Here is a 20,659-nt window from a genome sequence, read left to right as displayed (position 1 = left end):
CCTAAATATAGCTCGATCCAATCCACACTTGCTTGCACCTGCAGCTGAAGGCTGCAGCCAAATCGCACTCGGCGCCAAAGGCTTAGCCAATGAGAGTCTTAGCCGCTCACTCCCCTGGGCTATTTTTGACTCCGGCAGCCACAAGTTCAACTTTCAAGACGTTGGTGGTACCTGTTGACGATCTGGTCACGCAGTCGCCGACGTCCACCAAGTGTTGACAGACGAACCTCCGTATTCTGGAATCACTGGCAATGTACTCGCAAATTGCTCTTTGTGTTCTGCAGGTACTCTGTTCTTCCAAGGCCGTCTCGACCGGTACTGGCCCAGACCATGCCAGGCCAGGCCACATGCCACGAGACGCAGACCCGCATATCTGTCACAGGCGCGCAGCTCTGTACGCATGTAGGAACAGACGCCGACCAGCAGGCAGGGAACAATCGACCTGCTGCGATATTGCTTTCTATTTGAAGCCAACATTGACAGACACACGAGCAAAGCAAGGCTGACCAGTTGCAAAGAAGATGTGACTAATAGTGGCTGCCGTACAGCCTTGGTCCAAGCATTCCCCTTCCCACCAGCGACTCGCATATCCTGTCTTCTGATCGTGCTAGGCGCCTGGAAGGTAAGCGAGGGGAGACTGTCGTGTTCGCACTTGTCACGCGCATCCCGACCGACAATGGGCTGAGCGAGCTTCAAATGAGAGGAAGCTGCCACGAACTTAAACATGAGACCGCCACGGAAACATATTCCGGATTGCTGCTTGTGCTGTTACGCAAGAATACTCTTGTAACTGTCCGTGGAGGTATGTTGACCGGGCAACAAGTTTAAAGATGTCTCTACCGTCTTGGTACTCCGTACCGGCGCTATTATAATTATTATAATAATATGTCAGTTGACATATAGTTACACTCAATCTTGGTGTTCGGCGATACTGAATGGGTTTGACCCTGGTTTGCGAGGAATGGGGTCTTAACATCTCGGTATTGGCAAGAACATGAAACTCATCCACCGAACACGGCCCGGGTTCTCTTAAGGACAACTTGAGGTTCTTTGCCTGCAGGATAGCCTTGCCCACGAATGTCGCGTCATTTCGACCTAATTGGCTGCAAGTTTCTTCGTTCCACATGGCCCCGTGGTGATGTATTTGCAATCGCGTATGGACTAACGTTGATAACGAACACATTCATCGCGCTTCCAGAGCAGGATAAGCACGAGCAAATGCGAATACATACACTTGTACGAAGCCCCGCCTCATGTTGCGGCCTCCTCGCAATTAATCACCCAAGCCTTTGCAAATTATGTAGGATGCTGCGATGGAGCACAACCTGGTTTGTTGTGTAGCTTATAGGGTAACCTAGGATTGGTGTCAACAGGATTCCGTCTCGAATCGACCCCGAAGACGGACATCTGCCCCGGACTGGAGGACGGATGACGGTAGTTTTGTACTTTACATATTGGAACATAAGAAGGCAGGCAGTTGACGCATTGGGCTACTTTCGACTTACAACTACAGTTTTTCTGGTTCGTAATAATACATGACAGCAACGCTCATCCCATCTCTTGCGCAATTACCTGTAATACTGCACTTGCTTCTTCGTACGCAGTCTGTACACGTAGATGGTGCGCAACTTGCCGACCCGGAGCCTCTGTTTCAAGATGATGAAAGAGGACTAGTCGCGCTGCAGGCCCCTTTCGACGGAGCGCACGACCAACCAGCCCCTCGACATCTCGGAACCCTAGACTTCAAACCCCAGCCCACATCCTGGCTCTCCTGTGAGACGCATGCGTCAGAAGACCCTGCAATTAATCAGTCAATTGAGGGCTGGGAACAACAGCTGCGGTTCCTCATCTTCGTACGGAGCGTAGTCGTACGTGCATTGCTCATGGTTGGGAAATGTCGCTGGAACTGCAGTCAAAGCGAAGCGGTAAGGCCCAATGTGATGCATCGCAGCCAATGGCAGACTGCCTGGCCGCCGCGCATCACCACAGACCACTGAGACCAGGAGACGGCGGGCACTACTCTTGAGCTAACGCGTGGTATCGCTGCGATGTCTTGCCGGCTATTAGCTGGTGCTAGCTTGGCTTTGCTAGCTCCACATTCCATCGCGCAGGCTCCTGTTACCAGACCTTGTCATCAAGGATGAGATCTATCGCTACGATACGTACATTTGTGCAAATAGCAACGTGAAAGGCGCGGGACTTGCCACGAGCAGTGGAATGAACGATTGGTATCCCACGATCCGTGTGCATGAGGCCGGAGCAAAAAAGAGGCCGCGAGTCAGACGGCACACGATGGTGGCTGGTGGTGAATTCAATGGCTGAGATCCGGCAACGTGCGTCTGTTAGACTGCTTGAGATGCAGACGACAGTGGAGGCCCCTGGCTCGTAACTCACAGCTCACAACTCACAACTCATAATGCCTTGATAATACTGGTTCCAACAAGTCTATCCCGCAAGGTCAGGACGGAACAACATCGGACTTGTCGTAACAGTTGCTTCTCCTTGGTCGATCTCATCCATGGTCGCTCCTCCTTTGCTGATAGCTCGCGAAACTCGCTTCAGCATCATCATTCTATCCTCCAAAAGAGTCGCTCACACTCAATCGCATACCCTACCTGATACCGCCCTGGGTGCCTTCTTGTTTCGAATGCTCAAACTCGTCCGGTTTGCATGCACTCAGCATCCCAGCCAGGCTTCATACGCCCAGGACGTTGCCAGGTGCATTTGGTCTGCCTAACTGCTGCTGTCCCTCGGCCCCACGTGAGGCACTGGGGTGTCTGTCCTTCGGTCTGAGAGGTTACGCACCTCTAGGTGAGCGACGAGAAAAGCGAACAAAGTCCAGGCCGAGAGGATCAGAGTTGTTATGTTTTGGGCGACAAAGCCAATAACCAGCCGAAAATGAGTGTCAATGAAGGCGAGTCGCAGCAGACTGATGGCAACAGTCGTTCAACAGGCATTGTCTCACACCAGAGTGAGACGACGCCCCTTGAATCCAGCGCCAGGGCCCAGCTGGCGTCGCTCTCTCTCGCCTTGGACTCGCGTCTGTCGTTGCCCACTCACCAGAAGTCTTCCTCCACCATCAGATTCGTCGGCACCGCAAACAACAACAACGACGCAGAGTCCGGCCAAGCCCAGACAGAACCGAAAAAGTCCAGTACATCATCAGTGGCCCCGATCGCCACCAACCATTTGGACTCGCCTTCAGCCCTACCCTCGAGACGGCTGGCTTCTAGCTCGTCCACCGCAGCCCTTCGCGTCGCCGATCAATTGAGCCATCAAAAGCAGACGACCGAGCCACAGTCGCTGTCGCACCTGGACGAACAACGTCGCGTCGCCTCTCAGGCAGATTCGGGTGTCCTGCATGATTCTGCATCCGACTCTGTCCAACGTCAAGCTGAGGGCCAACCACCAGCACCGCGACAATCGGCGAGATTGACCACTGCAGCTGCAGTGCCCTCGAGTCCACAGCAAAGTTCCTCCAACAACGACACCATACCGTCCTCACCACGAACCACCCTACCCCACGATCACTTCAAAAGAGCCGTCACCTACCCACAGCCGCTGAGACCTGCCCACGACAGCATTGATCAAGTCGTCGCGCCCGCCAATACATACCTCACAAGCCCGGACGCACTCTCACCACGAGATCCGAGGGATTCGGGAGGTCAGCGCGAGCTGCTCCTTCTCAAAACTTTATCAAACACTAGTGCCACCGATGAACGACGCGCCTCAACGAACCGGCCCCCAGTGTCTTATAAACCGCCTGCCAACGTACCCAATACACAAAACAACGGCAACGGAGCCCCCGTTCGCGTTCCTCCTATCCGTGGCTTTCGTTCCTCTGGCTCGCGCAAGAGCTTAACGCTGAATATGAATCAGCGAGCTCGTTCTTTTGACGCGAGCGACAATTCTGACGATTCTGATCATGACCGCACGCTGCGTGCTCTAGAAGGAAAAACCCAAGACATGTTTCAAAGAGCCCCCCGCGCATCGGCTCGCCACGAGGGCTATGACGGCCAGGATGGTGGGGATGTCTTTCTTCGAATTGCCCGCGAAGAGGGTGATCGCCGTAATGGTGACTCTCAGGATGAGACCAGAAACTCTGTGGTACGTCTCACCTCGTTGCTCAACACAAAGCTCCCTACATTACAGGCTTGCCAAGCGTTTCCGAGTGCTAACCATGTCCAGTCTCGTGTCTATCGAACACATCGCCGGCCACTCTCAACGAATGTCGCTTCATACAACCCCAGGTCGCCGCCGTCAATTGCTCGACGAATGTCCGACGACCAGGACGGTGGCCGTGTCACGAGATACATCGACGACCGCGCAAGCGAAATCACGAGGTCATTGACCCAGAGACTTCACTCGAGGGACCACAAGGCGGCCTCTACACACCCATCCGAAGATGTCTATCGCTCGTCGCGACCGGGAGGCGTCGGTCTACGGGCCTCACCATTGGCACCACGCTCCCAAGCGCAGCAGGATGTGGGATCGGAGAATCCGTACCACGCGCGACGACGCTCTTCTGTCACAGAGCAAAACCCAACATCGCCAGGGCGGACGCCCGTGTTCAAATCCGGGGCTGCTAATCACTATTCAAAATCGTACAATTCTTCACCTCTGGTCCGATCCTTTGACCAAACTGCTCATCAGCATCAACCCACCGAGGCCGCCGGTGGCAGGGAGGGCACTGAATCCACCGCCTCCTTGACAGCCCCATCGACCGTTTGGGATGAGCTCGATGACCTCAAGTCCCGGTTGCATCGACTTGAGCTGACCGGAAAGCTACCGTCGACATCGGCCGCTGCCGTTTCGAGGCTTGCCGAAGACCGACCACCCACAGCCACCACCACCGTGACAACAATGTCGTCTTCTCCTAAACGCCAGGGCACGGGTGCCAACCAGCAGTCACAGAACCTGGAATCACTGAGCAACGCTTCGACCCAAAAAGAGGCCTATCCTATACTGCACTCAGCCCTGTCCAAGTCGAAACCTTTCTTGAGCCCTGATATTTTCAAGACTCTCGAGGCTGCCGCCAACGACGCGATGGCTCTGGCAACAATGATGGGCCAACCGGGCCAGCCAGGGCCAGTCTCGAGCAGTGGGAGTACGATTGGGGTCGGCACGAATCTGACGGATCGTCAGTTGCGACGCAAGGCGGACAGTGTTTGCCGCAGTCTGACCGAGTTATGCGTTGCACTTGGAGAGGATGTCGCTCACGCCCAGCGTACGAGAGAGTCGAGCCAGCCACCAAAGGCATCCCGAGCTCCCGCGCCGACCCAGTATCACCCCTCATCTTCGTCCACGCAAATGGATGGGCCATCAACACCCACGGTTGCCAAATCCTTTAGCAGCATACACACTCGGCGGCCAAGCATTGTTTCCGAGCGGACGTTGCAAAAGTCCGAAAACGTCAGTCCCGGCCGGGCCTTGTCCAAGTTTGAGGAGCGGAGACACACCATACTGGCAAGCAGCGCATTGCCGAGTCCCCGCGTCGTAGGCTCTACTCCCACAACGCCGCAGGAACCTGCCCATCAGCGCAGGTCTTCTCTGCTCATCTCGCGTACCCGCAGAGCTGCCACCGAGGAGCCTGAAGAGTCAGCCCCCGTCGCGGGTCGGAGATCGTCGATGCTGCTGCGTTCTCGTCGCGGCGACACCGAAGAGCCTGAAGAGGGCCGCCAGACGTCGATGCTGCACGTCCGCAGCCGACGTGGGACCGTGGATGAAGGCGAGCAAGCGTCTCGCCTGGCCGCCCCGTCAAGAGCTTACACCGAGGTCAATGCCACGCGAGGTAGCAATCGCGAGTATACCGAGGTGGCCACAACCTCTAGAGGCCCGACACGCGAGTTCGCGCCTCAAACCCATGCGTCAACAAGAGACAATGTCCCACAACCACAGCAGCAGTCGGCCCTGCCTAGGCGCCGGTTTGGATCGACGAGCACTACTCCCACATCCCGTCTAGCAGCGCCAGGATCCATTAGCGCGCTGCCCACGGCCCTACCTTCGCGGAAGTACTTGGAGAGGTCACCCCAGGTGCAGGCGCCAGAGGGTGAGACCGCAGAGTCACATCAGAGAGGCGGCGAGGAGCGCACACGACAACGCTATTACTCGCTCGGGCAGAATGTGTCGCTCAATCGTTCTGGTAGTCTCAGCGCAAGGCGACAGAACCGTGACAGCACAATTACGAATGTGTCGAGTACAGCCACTGCGGGAGGATACCGGTCCTGAACGACCGCAAACGACTGTATAAACATCTTTACTCGATTTTGCCAATTGCAGGCGCTGCATTTTGTTTCCCCCCATATCGTTTTTTCTTCTGCGGCCAACACGGTTCTGATGGATAGAACTGGACTGTCTGGGTGCACTTGCATTAGTTCGATTTCACGAATCATGAGGCGGCGCTCTCTGTTTTATTGCTTTCTTCTCTTCTTGTTGTCCTAAGAGGGTGAGAATATGGCCGTCTGCTGTATTGTCCTTGTACAGTGAGGGAGATCGTTGGGTCGAGCGAGCTGAAGAGGAGATAGTAGAGGTACCTTGACACTGTCTTGAGATAATGTATACTTCCGGTATTCCAGTCATAATCGTCTAACGGTGTCGTCCCTTCTTTAAGTGTGATCTTTACAAGAAGCATCTGTAAGGTAAGGTAGTGGTGGCGTTGTGATGGGGCTGGCGGAGTCACATCGGGGATCGTCGTGCCTACCCTATCCTCGTTACCTCGCTCCACTTCTCTTCTTTTGAAACATCAAGTTCACAACATAGTACTTCGCAGGGCCAAACAAAGTGGTCTAAAGTGTATTCAGACTTGCCTCGAACACACGGAGCCGTCCACTGGCGTCTCTCCTCGCACACAACTTCATCTCCTCCATACGGATCAGCTACGGCGCACCCACAACAACCATGGAGGCAGATTCAACCCAGGACTCACTAGAGTCAACAGCCCGCCCCAACAATAACAATCGCACCCGCAAGAATAACAATAATGGCAAAGGCGGAAGCGGCCAGTCACGCCAGGTTCTCATCTCCAAAGCCCTGTCCCGTCTGCTCCGCCACCAGGCGACCAACGCCGGCATCACGCTCGACGCGGAGGGTTACGCCCCGCTCAAGGCCGTGCTCGCCTACGGACCCATCAAGTCGCTCCAGGCCACCGAGGAAGAAGTGCACCGCGAGGTCGAGAGCAACGAGAAGCAGCGGTTCAGCACGCGCCAGAACGACAGGGGCGAGTGGATGATCCGCGCGAACCAGGGACACAGTATCAAGATTGAGGACGAGGGTCATCTGGCACCGCTTACGCCCGACACGGTGCCGGACAAGGTCCTCCACGGGACATACTTTGCGTTCTGGGGTACCATTGTTGAGTCGGGCGGGTTGAAGCCCATGGGGCGGAATCACGTGCATTGCTCGACGGGTACACCGGAGGAGGGCGTGGCGAGTGGTATGAGGAAGGACGCGGAACTGGTCATTGAGGTGGATGTGAAGAGGAGCATGGAGGAGGGCGGTTTGACGTGGTGGAGGAGCGATAATGGGGTCATTTTGACCGGGGGCGAGGTGAGCACCAAGTGGTTCAAGCTGGCCACGGGGAGAAAGGAGGATGTTGGCGTGCTATGGGTCGACGGGGAATGGCAGGCTGATCTACCGAGTGGCCTCAAGATGCGTGTACCTCAGGGGAAAGGGGCCCACAGGGGTAGAGGGCGAGGGAGAGGGAGAGGTGGCAGAGGCAATAGGGGCTCCTAAGTACGAGACTGTCTGCTATATCAACTAACTACCCTACCAGCGTGGTGTCCCTCATTTTGGCCAGAGTCTTTGTGATATCTCCTGTCGCACCTGGAATTCCCTCTCCATCCAGTCACACACTTGCCGTGCGAGCTGGTCCTTGGCCTGCTGCTTGCCCAGCACGCCGTTGACGACGAGGACATTGTCGGGGATGCGGCCGTCCGCGCCGGGTGGGAAGACGGTCCTGCCCGAGAAGAAGTTGGGCATGCCGATCAAGGGAGGCGTTTCGTAGACGGGCGGCTGGAGACCGAGTCTTTTCGACAGATAGACCACTCTCTCGTGGACGGATGAGGCAGTCGTCTCGTCCGCCGGCGCCGTCACGGCTTGCGCTGCTTCGGCCGGCCCTGCGTCCGTCCTGCTCTTCTTGGCTTGTGGCAGGCTTGGAGATGCTGCTTGCGATAGCTCTGCGCGTTTGGGCAAGGACGCAGCAGCAGCAGCAGTGGCCGTGGAGGTGATGGGAGCTCTGTTGGACAAGAAGGCCAGCGCCTGCTGAGCGGCGAATTGCTTTGCGTTCTTCTTTGTCGCAAAGATGGGCGCCTCGTCCGTTTCGTCCAGACCGAATCCTTGGCTTGGAAAGGTGCCCTGCGGTCCGATGGTGCAGTAACATCGCCATTTCGCTTCGACGATCCCATTCATACTGACGGTAACCGACTCATCCTCAAACGTCGGCATGGAGCATTGCTTAGTCTGCGCGGCATCTGCACACGAGCGTCAGCTAGAGCAGACAAGAGCCACGACTGCCTTTCTCTGCCAGGTACGTACAGTGCAAGGCGCTGACATGGTCCTTGCCGCTAATGTCCGGCTCTTCAATCAAGGGGACCAGGTTGCTGATGGCCGTGAGCTCGCGCTGTGTCAGCCTCGCCGGCCTGTCGAATGTCCGCTCCTCTCTCTCTTTGTCGTCGATCCAAGCGCGCAGTCGGTCCCACGGAGCGGCCGGTGCAAAGGACATGATTGTGGTTGTGTTCTGCCAGTGCAGTGGTGAGCAATGTGGGGAAGAAGGCTGTGTGAGAACCAAGTGAGCGTTGGGCGCCGATGGATGCGCGGTGTCTGCTCTTTCTTCTAAGGCAATATACACGGAATCAAAAGGAAAGCAGTGGCATCTGGGTTTGTCTGGTACTTCTTGAACCTGGTCAATTCACGCGGCTCCCCAGGATGGGTGTCACGGTTGTTGAGTTGGTCGTTAAAGCTTGCAAGTCAACCACATGCACGTGAGCTATTCGACCATTTCTGCAGGAAGCAACAGAGGCAGGTGACAAGCGTTTTGTTTATTGGTTTTGGAAGGTACCAAAAGGCTATATGCAGGCTTCCATGTGTTTTGCTACGCGCCATGCGCACCCGTCTTCCTACCACCACCCTCACGCATCTACCTCTACTATTCAAAGAACCCACCATCCTCGTCGTCACTCTGAGGGCCCGCCGTCGCCTTCTGCTGGTGCATGAGTTTCCTCCTCTCGCGACGGTTCATCGGCGTCGCAGCGCCATTCTGCGCTCTAGCCCCATGCTCCTCGCGCTTCTGCTTCTGTGCTGCAAGCTTTGGCGCATCGGTCCTGCTCGACTGCTTCTTGCCTGGCTTGAAGCCTGGCTTGACGTCGGATCCGTCTGCTGACCGTCGCTCCCTGAGTTTCACCAGCGCATTGGTTCCTTCTGCCATGGCGGCCTCGACAGTCTTCCACATGGGCGGCCGTTCTGCATCCAAGGTCACCTTGTCCGCCAACGCCAACGTCTCTTCATCGTCACTGCTTTTGGTCCTGCCATATAAGCCGGTGTACGGCTCCGCATGCGGATGATACTGTGTATACGCCTCGTCGACCTCGGCGACGTGTAGTTCTTTTTGCAGTTGGGCCAGGTCATCCTGGTTTTCTGCCTGGGCAATCTTCTTCCGGATCTGCTTGGCTAGTCGCATGGCCTTCTTACGCTCTGTCCTCACGTCAGCCCGAAATTCACAACACGGTACAGGATGCCGAGCCGAATAAGACCTACCAAAGAATCGAACCATGTGATATTTCGAGATCATGGCACTTCTCCTCCTGTGGAATGTCTTGTCCTCGATCGTAGCCTTGTGCGCCGCCAATTCTCTTTCCATATCGTTCCTCACATCCTGTGGCAGCTCGGTATCCCTTTGGAACAGCCTCTCGATTGTGCGTTTGCGCTTCTTCGCGTACTCTATGCTGCCTTCTTTGGCCTTGTGCTTGTGGGACTTTGCAGTCGGTGCAAGGTTCGGTTTGCGCTTCTTGGCGTTGGCAAGATCGCCACGAACACGATCAGGGTGGATGTGGTCAAATTCTGCCTCGGTGTGAGAGCGCTTGGTCGCCATTATGCCCGTAGCTCGATGCGTCGGTATTGTGGGTGGTGATGAGGCTCAAGGTGGGAGAGAAAGTGAATCTGGTCGCGATGCTCGCCCATTAATTATTTAGTTAGTATCTGGGCAGGCGCTGGTAACTTTTTCAGTGGGGGTGGCCTGGGGTTCACTCCATTTAGGCTTAGTGCATCGCTCGAGGCTACAGCCAATGACGAGGCTCTACTGTGGTCTCGGGTTATCCACTTTGACTTCGTCGCGACGTCGATGGATGGATGATGCATGAGAACAGCAGCGTACTCATTGCCATGTATCAATGGTCTTTCACATGAGTTAATGACCCCGTCAAGGCAGACACACCCTGGATCTATCTTCCCAAAGCTATGCGACTGCAATTGATCAGACGGATGGCGCCGCGACCTGATACTTGAGACGCAAACCCCTGCCTCTCACTCACCACCAACCTCATCATCGTCAGTGAGCCAGACACGCAACGGCCGGGAAGATGGATCGCCCGGAGCCTGGCCTCGTCAAATGGTCGCCGAGCTCCTCTTTGGATAGCTTTGTACACATCAACCTGCAGCACAGGGTTGTTCAGTTATACGAACCCACGGGTCACGCGCGCAATGGGCGCTTCGACTACGACAAGCTCACCCGACACGATGACTTCCCTCCACTTACGACGTACGACTGGTCTCCCACAAACCCTGGTCTGCTCGCTGTCGGAACAGGCACAGGCCTCGTCAACCTTCTCCGCATTGACGATGGCTCCAATGCCTACCTCGAGCTCGGCCTAAAGACCACGCGGACCTGTCAGGCTGTGGCCTTCAACACCACAGGTCTCCTCGCCGTGGGTCTTGACCGCGTTCGGGTAGACTCTAGTCTGCACATCTGGGACGTCAATCGTCTTTCTTCGCTGGCTAAGAAACAGACGAGAGGGTTGCCAAAAGATGTCCCTGGCCTGTCAGAACCGAGGGACCGGGTCGAGCATAGTGTTTCCGTCTCGAGCATCAAGTTCTTTGAGGATAGTCCCCAGACACTGGTGGCTGGGATCAAGGCCCAAGGCCTGCGTCTGCATGATCTCAGGGGTATGTTGAACGGCTCCTGAGCGAGTGGTTTCCCTTCCGCACGCGAAACTAATTCCAGTCAGATCGAAATAGTGGACTCCAACTGTTCCACACAAAGTGCAACAATAACTTAACCATTGACTATGCGGATCCGAACTACTTTGCCTCCTCAGCATTGGATCATCCTGGGGTCATGGTCTGGGACAAACGCGTGACCACGCGCGCAGTTGCTCAGCATTCATACGTTCAGGCTACGGAGGAAGACGGACTGCCATGGGGCGGCGCGCTCAGGCTCGACAAAGTGATCGACGCCGACTTTGACCCGTTCTCCTCCGAAGGCAAATACTCCATGGTCAGGTCGTTACGATACTGCCGCGACCATCGCGGTCTACTAGCCGTGCTCTCCCGAACGGGACAGTTGCGCATACTGGACACCAAGAGAGAGAGGGATTCATCGAGCGCAGGAGTGTCCGAGAACCCGGAACTACTGCAGGTGGGACGGTCACACGAGATGGACCCCTTGTATGCCGAGTCGTCCAGAAGGAACAACAGCATCGTGTCGTTCGACTGGGTGACGCTCGGCTCGCCGGTCCTACGACCCCGGATGCTGGTGCTCCGGGCCAACGGAAACTTTGAAATCGTGGAACAACCCTCGCAAACGGCAGATCATGTCTACAAGATGGTGCCATGGAGCGCGCCCCATCGTGGCCTCGAAGGTGAGTGGGAGCCACCGTGAGTGTTCGGGTCGACGTGTGGTACTGACGCAATCCAGCGGGAACGCCCTATATGGACATGATGCACTTTGAGCCATCGCAGGCCCCTAGCATGATGGGCCCTCTCTTGATAGAGAAAACACTGGCCAACGTACCCATATTTGGGCCAGAGGAGGCCGACATCGAGGCGACAATCGAGCACACCTTGCGTCCGGGTGCCTGTGCCACTGTCGGCGCTGACCTCGTCAACGGGATCCAGGATAAGCTACCCGACTCGTTCTGCGCGGCGGAGACCGTGTCGGGCAAGTTGCGTGCCCTTCGCGCGTTTGTACGCGAGAAATTCGGTGACGACGAGAACCTGGCCAATCTACAGCCGCAGCTGGGAAACCTCAACATTGCTAAAAGCAATGAGAGCGGAATTTCTATGGCGACAGGCGCCGTGGGGTCGTGTCGGGAGTTCCACGAAGCCCTTCTCAGGACACTGAACCACGCGCCCGGCTTGCCACGAGAAGCACAGTCCGTCATCGATCACAGCATGGTCCTACGCGCCAAGGAGCGGTATCTATTCGACGCGGCAGCCAATCATCATGTCGTCAATGACGACCCGTGGGTGAAATTTGCCTGGGACTGGATTGCCGACGCTGAACATGCCGCTGACGATGGCGGCATGCTCATCTCCACCATGGACCTTAGCTACCTGGGCATCGCTTCCGTCTGGACCAACGACCTTGGCCGCAATCCAACTTCACGCTTGACTGGAGGCGCACCCTCGGTCCCGGAACCTTCCCACTGGGAACGTGCCCTCGGCGTCTACTGCAACAAGAAGCGGCATCTGCCCAAGTTTGACGGTGTCACGACAAAGCGCCCTCACCACAGACAACTGTGTCTTGAGATCTGCGGATGGGGAGATTTGCAACGTCACGATCCCACCGCCGATGTCGACCCAGAATACCCAGCGACGATCCATACCATGGCCGCGTCGAGAGCCTTGTTCAGGGGCGACACACCCCAAGCGGTCCAGATTCTCAAGCGGGCGAGCAAGGCACACCCAGCGCTCCTCTTCGTGTCCCTTGCCCTCCAGCTCATGGGCCGCGGCGACAAGCGTCTTGCCAAAGAACAGCTGGACTTTGACCCGACAGTGGCCTCCAACACGGACCCATACCTGCAGGCCATGTCCTCCCTCATCGCCACGGGCGACTGGACGTCCATCGCCAACCAGCTCTCTCTCCCCCTATCCGACAGGGCCTTTGTCGCCGTACGCAACTTCCCAGACGACCAGCTGACGGCCTGGCTCCACGAGCAGGTGGCGCGCGCCGTGCACGAGGGCGACGTCGAAGGCATCGTCCTCACCGGCATCACGGACGCCACGGTCGACATCTTCGCCCGCTACATCCAGAAATTTGGCGACGTGCAGACCGCCACGCTCGTTCTATCGATAGGCTACCCAAAGTACATTGACGACATCCGCTGCCGGGCCTGGCGGCGCGCGTACAGGGAACACCTCCAGCGCCACAAGCTCTTCCATCACCGCACAAAGTTCGAGGTCGAGTCGACCAAGCGCTCCAAGCGCGAGGGCGTCCCGACGCTGAAGCCGCCGTCGCGACAGATCGCCCTGCGCTGCGTGTACTGCGACGCCGAGACGTCCCTGGCGAATCATCACCACCATTCTCACCATCACCAGCGCACGTCCTCCGGCGGCGAGGCGCGCAACCCCATGCTGACCACGAGCATCAACGCGGGCGTCAGCTGTCCCAACTGCGGACGTCACCTGCCGCGCTGCATCGTGTGTCTGGAGGTCGTCGGCGTGCCGCGCAGCGATCGTCCCGAGGAGCACCCCGACACCAAGATGGCCGGCCGCTTCCCTACATTCTGCCTGCGCTGCGACCACGTCCTGCACTTGGATCACGCACGGCAATGGTTCGCGCGGCATACGGAGTGTCCGGTTCCCGAGTGTCGCTGCCGCTGCAACTTTAGGGCCAATCCGGAACTAAGCTATCATTAGAGGGGGGCGGGACTGGTGAAGAATTCTATTCTTTTCCTGATTCATGTGCGCTCCTGTAAGTACAAACGCTCAATTATTAAAGGAGGGCTATTCTGCTGCTGCTGCGGCTGCGGCTGCTGGTAATGACAAGAGCGCTCATTGCTTCTGGTACTCTGCTCGACGCAGGCATGGTAAAAATATCCGTACTGTGTCGTTGTCTCCCTCCTCTTCAGACGCCCCAGTCCCCAACGTCTGTAAAAACTCCGCGTCTCAAATGCTTCGTCTACCCATTGTCACATTTTTATTTAAAAGTCATTTCATATCCGTGTGCGTATGCATCATGCCAGCCAGGGGTGGGCGAGGACCTTTTCTATATCGTAGCGCTGTGGCACATCCCGGTCGAGCATGCAGCGGATGAGATCAATGCTCTCCTCGCTCATGACGTACGGTATGCGCAGGTCGCGGTCCATAATCTCATCGATGCTGTAGAACGGATTCTCCTTGTATATGATGGTATAGAGGAGGATGCCGAGTGCCCACACATCTTGCTCCTTGCCGCCGTAGGGCTTGCCGGCGAGGACCTCGGGTGCTGCGTAATCTAACATAGTCAGCCGTTGTTCGTCTCACGCACTCCGCCTGGCAGTCTGTAACGAACCAATTGTGCCCACAAACACATCAAAGGGCCCGCTCTTGATGTACGCCGCGCTCCCAAAGTCGATGAGCTTGATGTTCCCTTCGCCATCCATAACGACGTTCTCGTCTTTGATATCGCGATGGACAACCATCGCCTTGGTGTGGAGGAAGTGGATGGACTGGGCGACCTGCTTGAAAATACTCCGACACTCTGATTCCTCCATGTTCGCTCGTAATTCGATGTAGTCAAAGAGGTCCATGCCAGGGAGACCATGTGGCTTCATTTCGATGTAGTAGTTGACGCTGTCTTCGAAGAAGCCCTCCATCTCTACAATGTTGGGGTGTCGGAACTCTGGGCGGCGAAGATAGTCGAGGACATGGATCTCCAAGGGCACGGTGCCGAGTTTTCGATCGCGCGTCCAAGTGTCAACAAGAATGCGTCGCTTGGTCACATACTTGAGCACAGCCTTCTTGCCCGTCACCTTATGACGGACAAGCTTGACCTGGCCGTATGCTCCCTGCCCCATGTCCTCAAGGATGGTGTAGTCCTCAATCTTGGGCTTGGCTGCAGGCTCCACAGCTCGGGGCGGCGTTGGTTTGTCGCTCGTCTTGGGCGCAGACTGACTGTGTCCTGTAAGTTTAGCAGCAGCGTTTTTGGCAACGTCCTTGAAGTTCTTGGAGAAGAGACCGCCTTTGGATGTTGTCGGTTCCGCCTTGGCATTGCTGTCATCCGACTCCATCTCGGTCGGCGAGAGCGCTGGTGGTGTCTGCCCCGGCGACGGTTGATGCAACGGTGAAGCTGCCTCGGCTTCAGCAGTGGTACCGACGTCGACCGATGGCTTTTCGCCATGGAGATGCCTGGAGTATGTGATCCACAGAGCGTACACCATCTCGGACTGATGCACCACTAGGGACGCGTCGTCCTTCTTGGAGTCATTTTCCTCGTCGCTGCCCTCAATGACGGTCTCCTCGAGGACGTTGCCCTGCTTCTCGCTCTTGACCACCCGCATTTGTACGTCAATCTTGAGATCTGACCCGTCCCGATGTCTCGCGGGAAGCCCGTCCGGTTTCAAAAAGACATCAGACGCGTCGGGTCTATGCTCACGGACAGCCAGCAAACCAGATGCTCTTCGGAACCTATCCTCAGGTATGACCATGCCCTCGAGCAGTTCCAGGCCCTCCTCTTCAGTGAGCATTTCCAGAATCTTGTCAAAGCCGGGCACTAGAGCATTGATGGACATGCCATCGGGTTTTTCGAAACCAAAAAGGGCACCACAAAAGACCGAGTTGGAACTGCGGATATGCAGTGTGCGCGGGTCGAGGACAATCATGCCCGCAATGTGAGGGTAGGATGAGACACGCAGCTCCAGCTTGCCGCGGACCTGCTCAATGGTGCAGGGCACGTTGACCTTCTTCAGATTTGGGCAGGTGAAAAACTTGCGTCTTCTAATCTGAGCAAAGTCAATCTCGCCCGTGTTCGGGTCGATGCCTTGGCGAGGGATGCGCGGGATGAGTGAGCCAACGTCGCACCCTCGCTGCGGCGACTCGACGCCCCAAATCGCCCGCGTCGCGCCGGTAGTCTGCTGGACTACACCTTCTTCATCAATGGTGATGTAGGCTGTGTCCTCGTGGATCTCCTCCAGTACCCAAATAAGACCAACCCTCTTTTCTTTCACCCAAATACTGGCAGAGCCTGTCGCGCCGTTACGCTTCTGGATGGGGACCACATCACCACACAAAAGAACGCCTCTCGAAAGCGTGCTGCGGTGACGCTCGCTTCCCCTTGTTTTGGGAGGGTTGGGGTCGCCACTGTGGACCGTCTGTGATCTTCGTTCCTTGTACTTCGGGGGTTGCGCGCGCGAGTTCGGCTTGTTGAGCAATTGCGCTGTGATGCCAGACTTGCCGCCCAGGAGGGCCGATGCTGCTGAGGAGGCAGGACTTGCCTTGCGGCTTTCCGGTCTCTCCTCTTCGGCATCATCGTCGCCGTTGCTCAGTAGTTTCCGCTCGAGCCATGCCCGCCTCTCTTCTTGTACAACCTCTAGTATACCAGTCTTGCGCACTTCAGCTTTAGTGACACCGAAAACGAGACACGCTAGGTCATTCGCGGCGATGATGGTCCACGGCGGTTTCGCTTCGGTTGTAAATATCGCTTGGGCAGCGGGCACCCATCTGTTTGTGTGTCCGTGAACAGAAGAGCCCAGGGCACTTGGGAAATTCGCTGACGCCGTAGTGGAAGGAGTCAGGGCTGGTGAAGCGACTGTCTCGGAATAGAAGGGCTGTGACATGGTATCCATGAGCCGGTTTTCCATGCTCATGTGCATTGTATCGGTCATTGTTCGCTTCAGCGTTGTAGGTCTCAGAGCTCGGGGGGGGGATCTCTTCCTCGAGGATACACTCTCGTCAGGGGTGCTTCTGCTCGAGTCCTCCGATATGGTCTTGTTCACGGACACATCGGCCGGCGCCCCCACCGCAGCCTGAGCATTGCCTATTGATACATCGTGGGATTTCGCCGCAGAAACGTTTGACATTGATTTCGGAATCGGAGATATGGGCTCGGGACTCGAAGACCTCGGAACAAAATGCTGGTCGAATACATTCTGGTTGGAAACGATCGCCGGGCCGGTCAACGGGCCTGGATCAATCGTGGAATCAGGATTTGGAAGATTGCCGGCACCGATGATTTGTGCTCGTGCGAGAAGCTCCAACATGTTTTGCGCGTCCACGTCTCCGGTCACGCGTGCCTGCGCACTGGCAAGGCCAGCCTGGGCCGAATTCATAGGCCAACCCATGCGGTCCTTCATAAACTCGAGCGATCTTTTGAGAACATTCTGCCTGCTGTGGATGAAATCCTCGGATTGGTGAGCGAAGGAGAAGGAATGTAGCGACTCGGATGGGAATCTCGACAGATCTTCGGCGAAGCTAGGAGAAGTCGGTCCTGCAGAGAGAGGCATACTGTTGGCATGGGATAGTACGCTCAAGGAAGGCGTTCGGGAGAGTGCGACGACGGAGGGGCTTCGGGAAGAAGCATTCGAGCCAGGGATGGTGGGCTTTCGCGATGGAGGCTGCTGTTGCCGTATACGATGAAGGCCAGACAGGCCTAGGCCGTGCTCGTGGTCGGTCAGGAGGGAAGAAGATCTGTGTGGTAGAGGTCGATTAGCAAGGGCGTCCACGGGAAGGCGACAGGTGGCCGGGGAACCAACCTCGTGAGGACGTCATGGTCTAGGAGGGCAGCCGATGCGTCGAGGGACATTCTGAGACGGCTTCTGTCGGAAGGGTCAGCTGAGATGGGCAAGTTGCCAGTGCTGCGGTTCTTGGGCAACGAGAGCGGTTGCAACAGCTTGCCTCGCCCACGCTCCTCTCCTTCTGATGTATTGTCGGCGCCTGTGTAGGGTCGGTGTCAGCGTATCGTATCGCACGCATGCTGAGTACTACCTGTTCAGCTGGGGGCACGGGGAAGGGGGTACCATATTGGTGGTCGTGAGGTCCGCCATGCGTCTCGGGCATAATTGAGGCGGATGCGTCGCGACAGGCGCCGCCGGGAAGGCGCTGACGGGTCGGCTACTGTGGAAGTGGTGGGCAGGATCACAGGGCCCCCAATCGTGGGATTCGTCAGGTTGTTGGTCTTGGGATCAGCCAACCGTGCCGGGTGCTGCTGATGCCTGGCTCCAGTCGTTCCAGCCTTGAAGAGGGCGAAGGAAAATCGAAAAGCAAAAGAGGCGGAAAAAAAGGCGGAAAAATAGGCGCCTTTTTGTCTCCCAGTCGCAGAGTGGATGACTGGTGAATGTCGACCTCGAGACTGTGGCCTTTCGTAGGTTGACACAAGCCAAAACGCTTGACGACAAAGACGGACCAATGAGTGAGGGGTTATCGACGCCGTTGGGCACGGTAGTGGATTCAATCTGAGCTGGATGGTGGTTCGTATTGGTACCAGGCTGTGGTGGTCTCCGTTTTCGTGTGTATGAGTCGGTGTCTGACTTGGTCGCGAAAAATCGCAAGGACGGCTGGGGTTGAGACTCAATGACGGCGACGAGGAATTCGCAGGATGTGAAGCTTTTTCGGCGTGCGGGGCAGCCAGTGACTGGAGAGAGTGAAGCGCAGGAAGCGCAGCGAGCGGTCTGGTGGCAGTGGCAGAGGGGTAATGCCAACGTAGTAGGTGTAATAGCTCAGCAAATGAGAAGCAGTGGTGATGGCAGGTCGATGTTGAAGTTCTGGCCGAGGCCCTGCTCGAAACAAATAGATGTAACTTAATACACTACAGGCGATTTGGGCGCGGACTGTCGTGGCTTCTTCGTCTGGATGACCAAGTACAAGCAGTTCGAGTCTGAGTGTGACGAGAAGTAATGTGCCCAAGCTAAGTAGAAGTTCAAGGCTTCATTCTTGTTGAGTCACAGTCCTCATTGATCCTTATTTCACCTGGTGAAGACAGACTTCGACTATTGCTGGCTGTCAGGGTTCGCGGCACGTGTCGACTAAATAACTTCCTAGCTACAAAGGGTTCACGATGATCTGCGCCTGAACCTGCGTTGGCTCATTGCACTAGACTAATTAGTAGTAGGTGGTTTTGTCCCACTACTGCATTATTATTAATAGAGTACGGTACTTGTCAACGCTGTCGAGACGACATTCTTCCTCAAAAACTGATCGCTCGTTCTCGCCAGATTGGGGACGCAATATCCGTATATAAGTTGGGGTTGGTGTGACTTGATCTCGGATCGCCAACGCAGTGTGGTAGTTCCTTGCGGTGGCCTACATTTCAATGATGGATGGACAACCTACCGCAATCTTCAGAGATAATCGTCCTTGGCTGAAGTGATTCCTACCCTGGTCATCGCGTCTGTTTTCATGAGCTGTGGAATGTGATGCAGAGCAAGGCAAGTGATTAATTAAGTGTCGACGTGTGTTATAATACTTACTACGTGCTCAGTCGTGAACGTACCTTATAGCTGTTAAGGAGTTAAAGATTCAACTTGACTGGGACAGGCAAAACGTCCATACTTGATCAATCAAGGGGGCATTTGGTGGTTCTCGGGAGTCCCGACAGTCCACTAGTGTTGTTGGTGGCAAAACAGGTCAGAGAACCCCTCATAATCAATTGAGGTACTAATGTGCTATACACACGTACTGTATATGTGTTTAGACCGGGCAATGCCCGAGTCAGAATGCGGGCCTAAACAACCACCACTGCTTCAGAATCACGCCTCGCAGTCCCTGTGGGTGGCCCCAAAACGGGTCGGTCCACTGGCAGCGCGTTCCATGTCACCGTTCGAGAAGACGCGACTCGCGAGAAGCTAGGCCTTTTGCCGGATCCTCAGCATGAGGCACTTTCACGAGTTGCAAAGGCCGGCTGCACGGTCACGCCAAGTCACTTGTCGTGAAGGTCCAGCAGGGCAGATTGACACTACGCTTACAGAGGCAAGACACAGATCCAGCTCAGATGACCACAACATGGGGTGGCTCGTGAGCCTTGTTGTAGCACAAGGCAGGACTGAGGACTGGAGCGCAAAACAAGGGTCCAGTGACTCCAAAAAGTCCTATCACCTTGTTGGCCAGGGAGTTTCGGGCTGCGGCTCCAAAGCGCCAAGTGCCCACGCGGCGTGGAGGAGTGAGGGGCTACTAGCTTATCGATAGAACAGGGGTAATGTGCCACGACGGGGGAGCCTTCCTCACAAGTGTTTGCGGGGAAACGTCAGCTGCAAATGCTGGATGACCGGTCCTCCTGAGCGCGTACTTGAGACCATCTGGAGGCGTGACTCGCTGTGCGGGCCGTCCGAGGAACAACATTGGACACTTGAGATGGCCAGATATGCGTGGCTCTTGGAACTACGTGTGTAACGTCAGTGCTTCTTTGGAGCGAAGCAGCCAGCACAGGACATGAGGCCCAGAACACAAAGGGTGGGGCTTGTTCTAGCGGGTGCTAGCGATAAGGTCCGCAGGCTGCTGGGGACCACTGCAGGAGCCCCCCGCCGCCCGCATGGCCCTGCAGCCTCCAGTCCTACCGGCTGGCTTGCCCGACCACCGACACGGATGTGAACATGGATGGAGGGGCAGAATGATCTCTCAACCCATCCTTCCTCTTCCTTCAATGGCCTCCGGTCTCTCCCTTGCTCTCCAGACTCCTCGTTTAACCATCGCTCTCGTGTCGATGTGAATCCAGCTTCGACCGGCACTTGCCCTTATTCTCGACTGCTCACAAGTGTCG

At 56.2% G+C, this 20,659-nt stretch overlaps 6 protein-coding genes across 6 annotated transcripts; 3 read left to right on the top strand and 3 right to left on the bottom strand.

The window, feature by feature from the left end:
- Positions 1–2,898: 2,898 nt before the first annotated feature.
- J7T54_006138 (uncharacterized protein) lies at positions 2,899–6,228 on the top strand (the record flags this gene model as incomplete). Its single annotated transcript, XM_051504208.1, has 2 exons — positions 2,899–4,107; positions 4,189–6,228. 2 exons carry the CDS (start codon positions 2,899–2,901, stop codon positions 6,226–6,228), a joined length of 3,249 nt encoding a protein of 1,082 aa, XP_051366655.1.
- Positions 6,229–6,897: 669 nt separating this feature from the next.
- Positions 6,898–7,731, top strand: J7T54_006137 (uncharacterized protein; the record flags this gene model as incomplete). Its single annotated transcript, XM_051504197.1, has 1 exon — positions 6,898–7,731. One exon carries the CDS (start codon positions 6,898–6,900, stop codon positions 7,729–7,731), a length of 834 nt encoding a protein of 277 aa, XP_051366654.1.
- Positions 7,732–7,782: 51 nt separating this feature from the next.
- J7T54_006136 (uncharacterized protein) lies at positions 7,783–8,719 on the bottom strand (the record flags this gene model as incomplete). Its single annotated transcript, XM_051504186.1, has 2 exons — positions 7,783–8,468; positions 8,533–8,719. The coding sequence occupies 2 exons, from the start codon at positions 8,717–8,719 to the stop codon at positions 7,783–7,785; spliced, it is 873 nt and encodes a 290-aa protein (XP_051366653.1).
- A 423-nt stretch (positions 8,720–9,142) lies between these two features.
- On the bottom strand, positions 9,143–10,084 carry J7T54_006135 (uncharacterized protein; the record flags this gene model as incomplete). The annotated part of the gene is made up of 2 exons (XM_051504175.1): positions 9,143–9,687; positions 9,751–10,084. The coding sequence occupies 2 exons, from the start codon at positions 10,082–10,084 to the stop codon at positions 9,143–9,145; spliced, it is 879 nt and encodes a 292-aa protein (XP_051366652.1).
- A 487-nt stretch (positions 10,085–10,571) lies between these two features.
- J7T54_006134 (SEH-associated protein-like protein) lies at positions 10,572–13,848 on the top strand (the record flags this gene model as incomplete). Its single annotated transcript, XM_051504163.1, has 3 exons — positions 10,572–11,154; positions 11,361–11,849; positions 11,906–13,848. The coding sequence occupies 3 exons, from the start codon at positions 10,572–10,574 to the stop codon at positions 13,846–13,848; spliced, it is 3,015 nt and encodes a 1,004-aa protein (XP_051366651.1).
- Positions 13,849–14,165: 317 nt separating this feature from the next.
- On the bottom strand, positions 14,166–17,964 carry J7T54_006133 (Serine/threonine-protein kinase ppk6; the record flags this gene model as incomplete). The annotated part of the gene is made up of 4 exons (XM_051504152.1): positions 14,166–14,425; positions 14,483–17,595; positions 17,661–17,841; positions 17,925–17,964. 4 exons carry the CDS (start codon positions 17,962–17,964, stop codon positions 14,166–14,168), a joined length of 3,594 nt encoding a protein of 1,197 aa, XP_051366650.1.
- Between the last annotated feature and the right edge of the window lie 2,695 nt (positions 17,965–20,659).

This window comes from Emericellopsis cladophorae, assembly GCF_022114955.1.
Source record: "Emericellopsis cladophorae strain MUM 19.33 chromosome Unknown NODE_1_length_1489480_cov_119_871856, whole genome shotgun sequence".
NCBI lineage: Eukaryota > Fungi > Ascomycota > Sordariomycetes > Hypocreales > Bionectriaceae > Emericellopsis > Emericellopsis cladophorae.
Note: the sequence above shows the minus strand (reverse complement) of the source record. Positions and strands in the feature narration are given on the sequence as shown.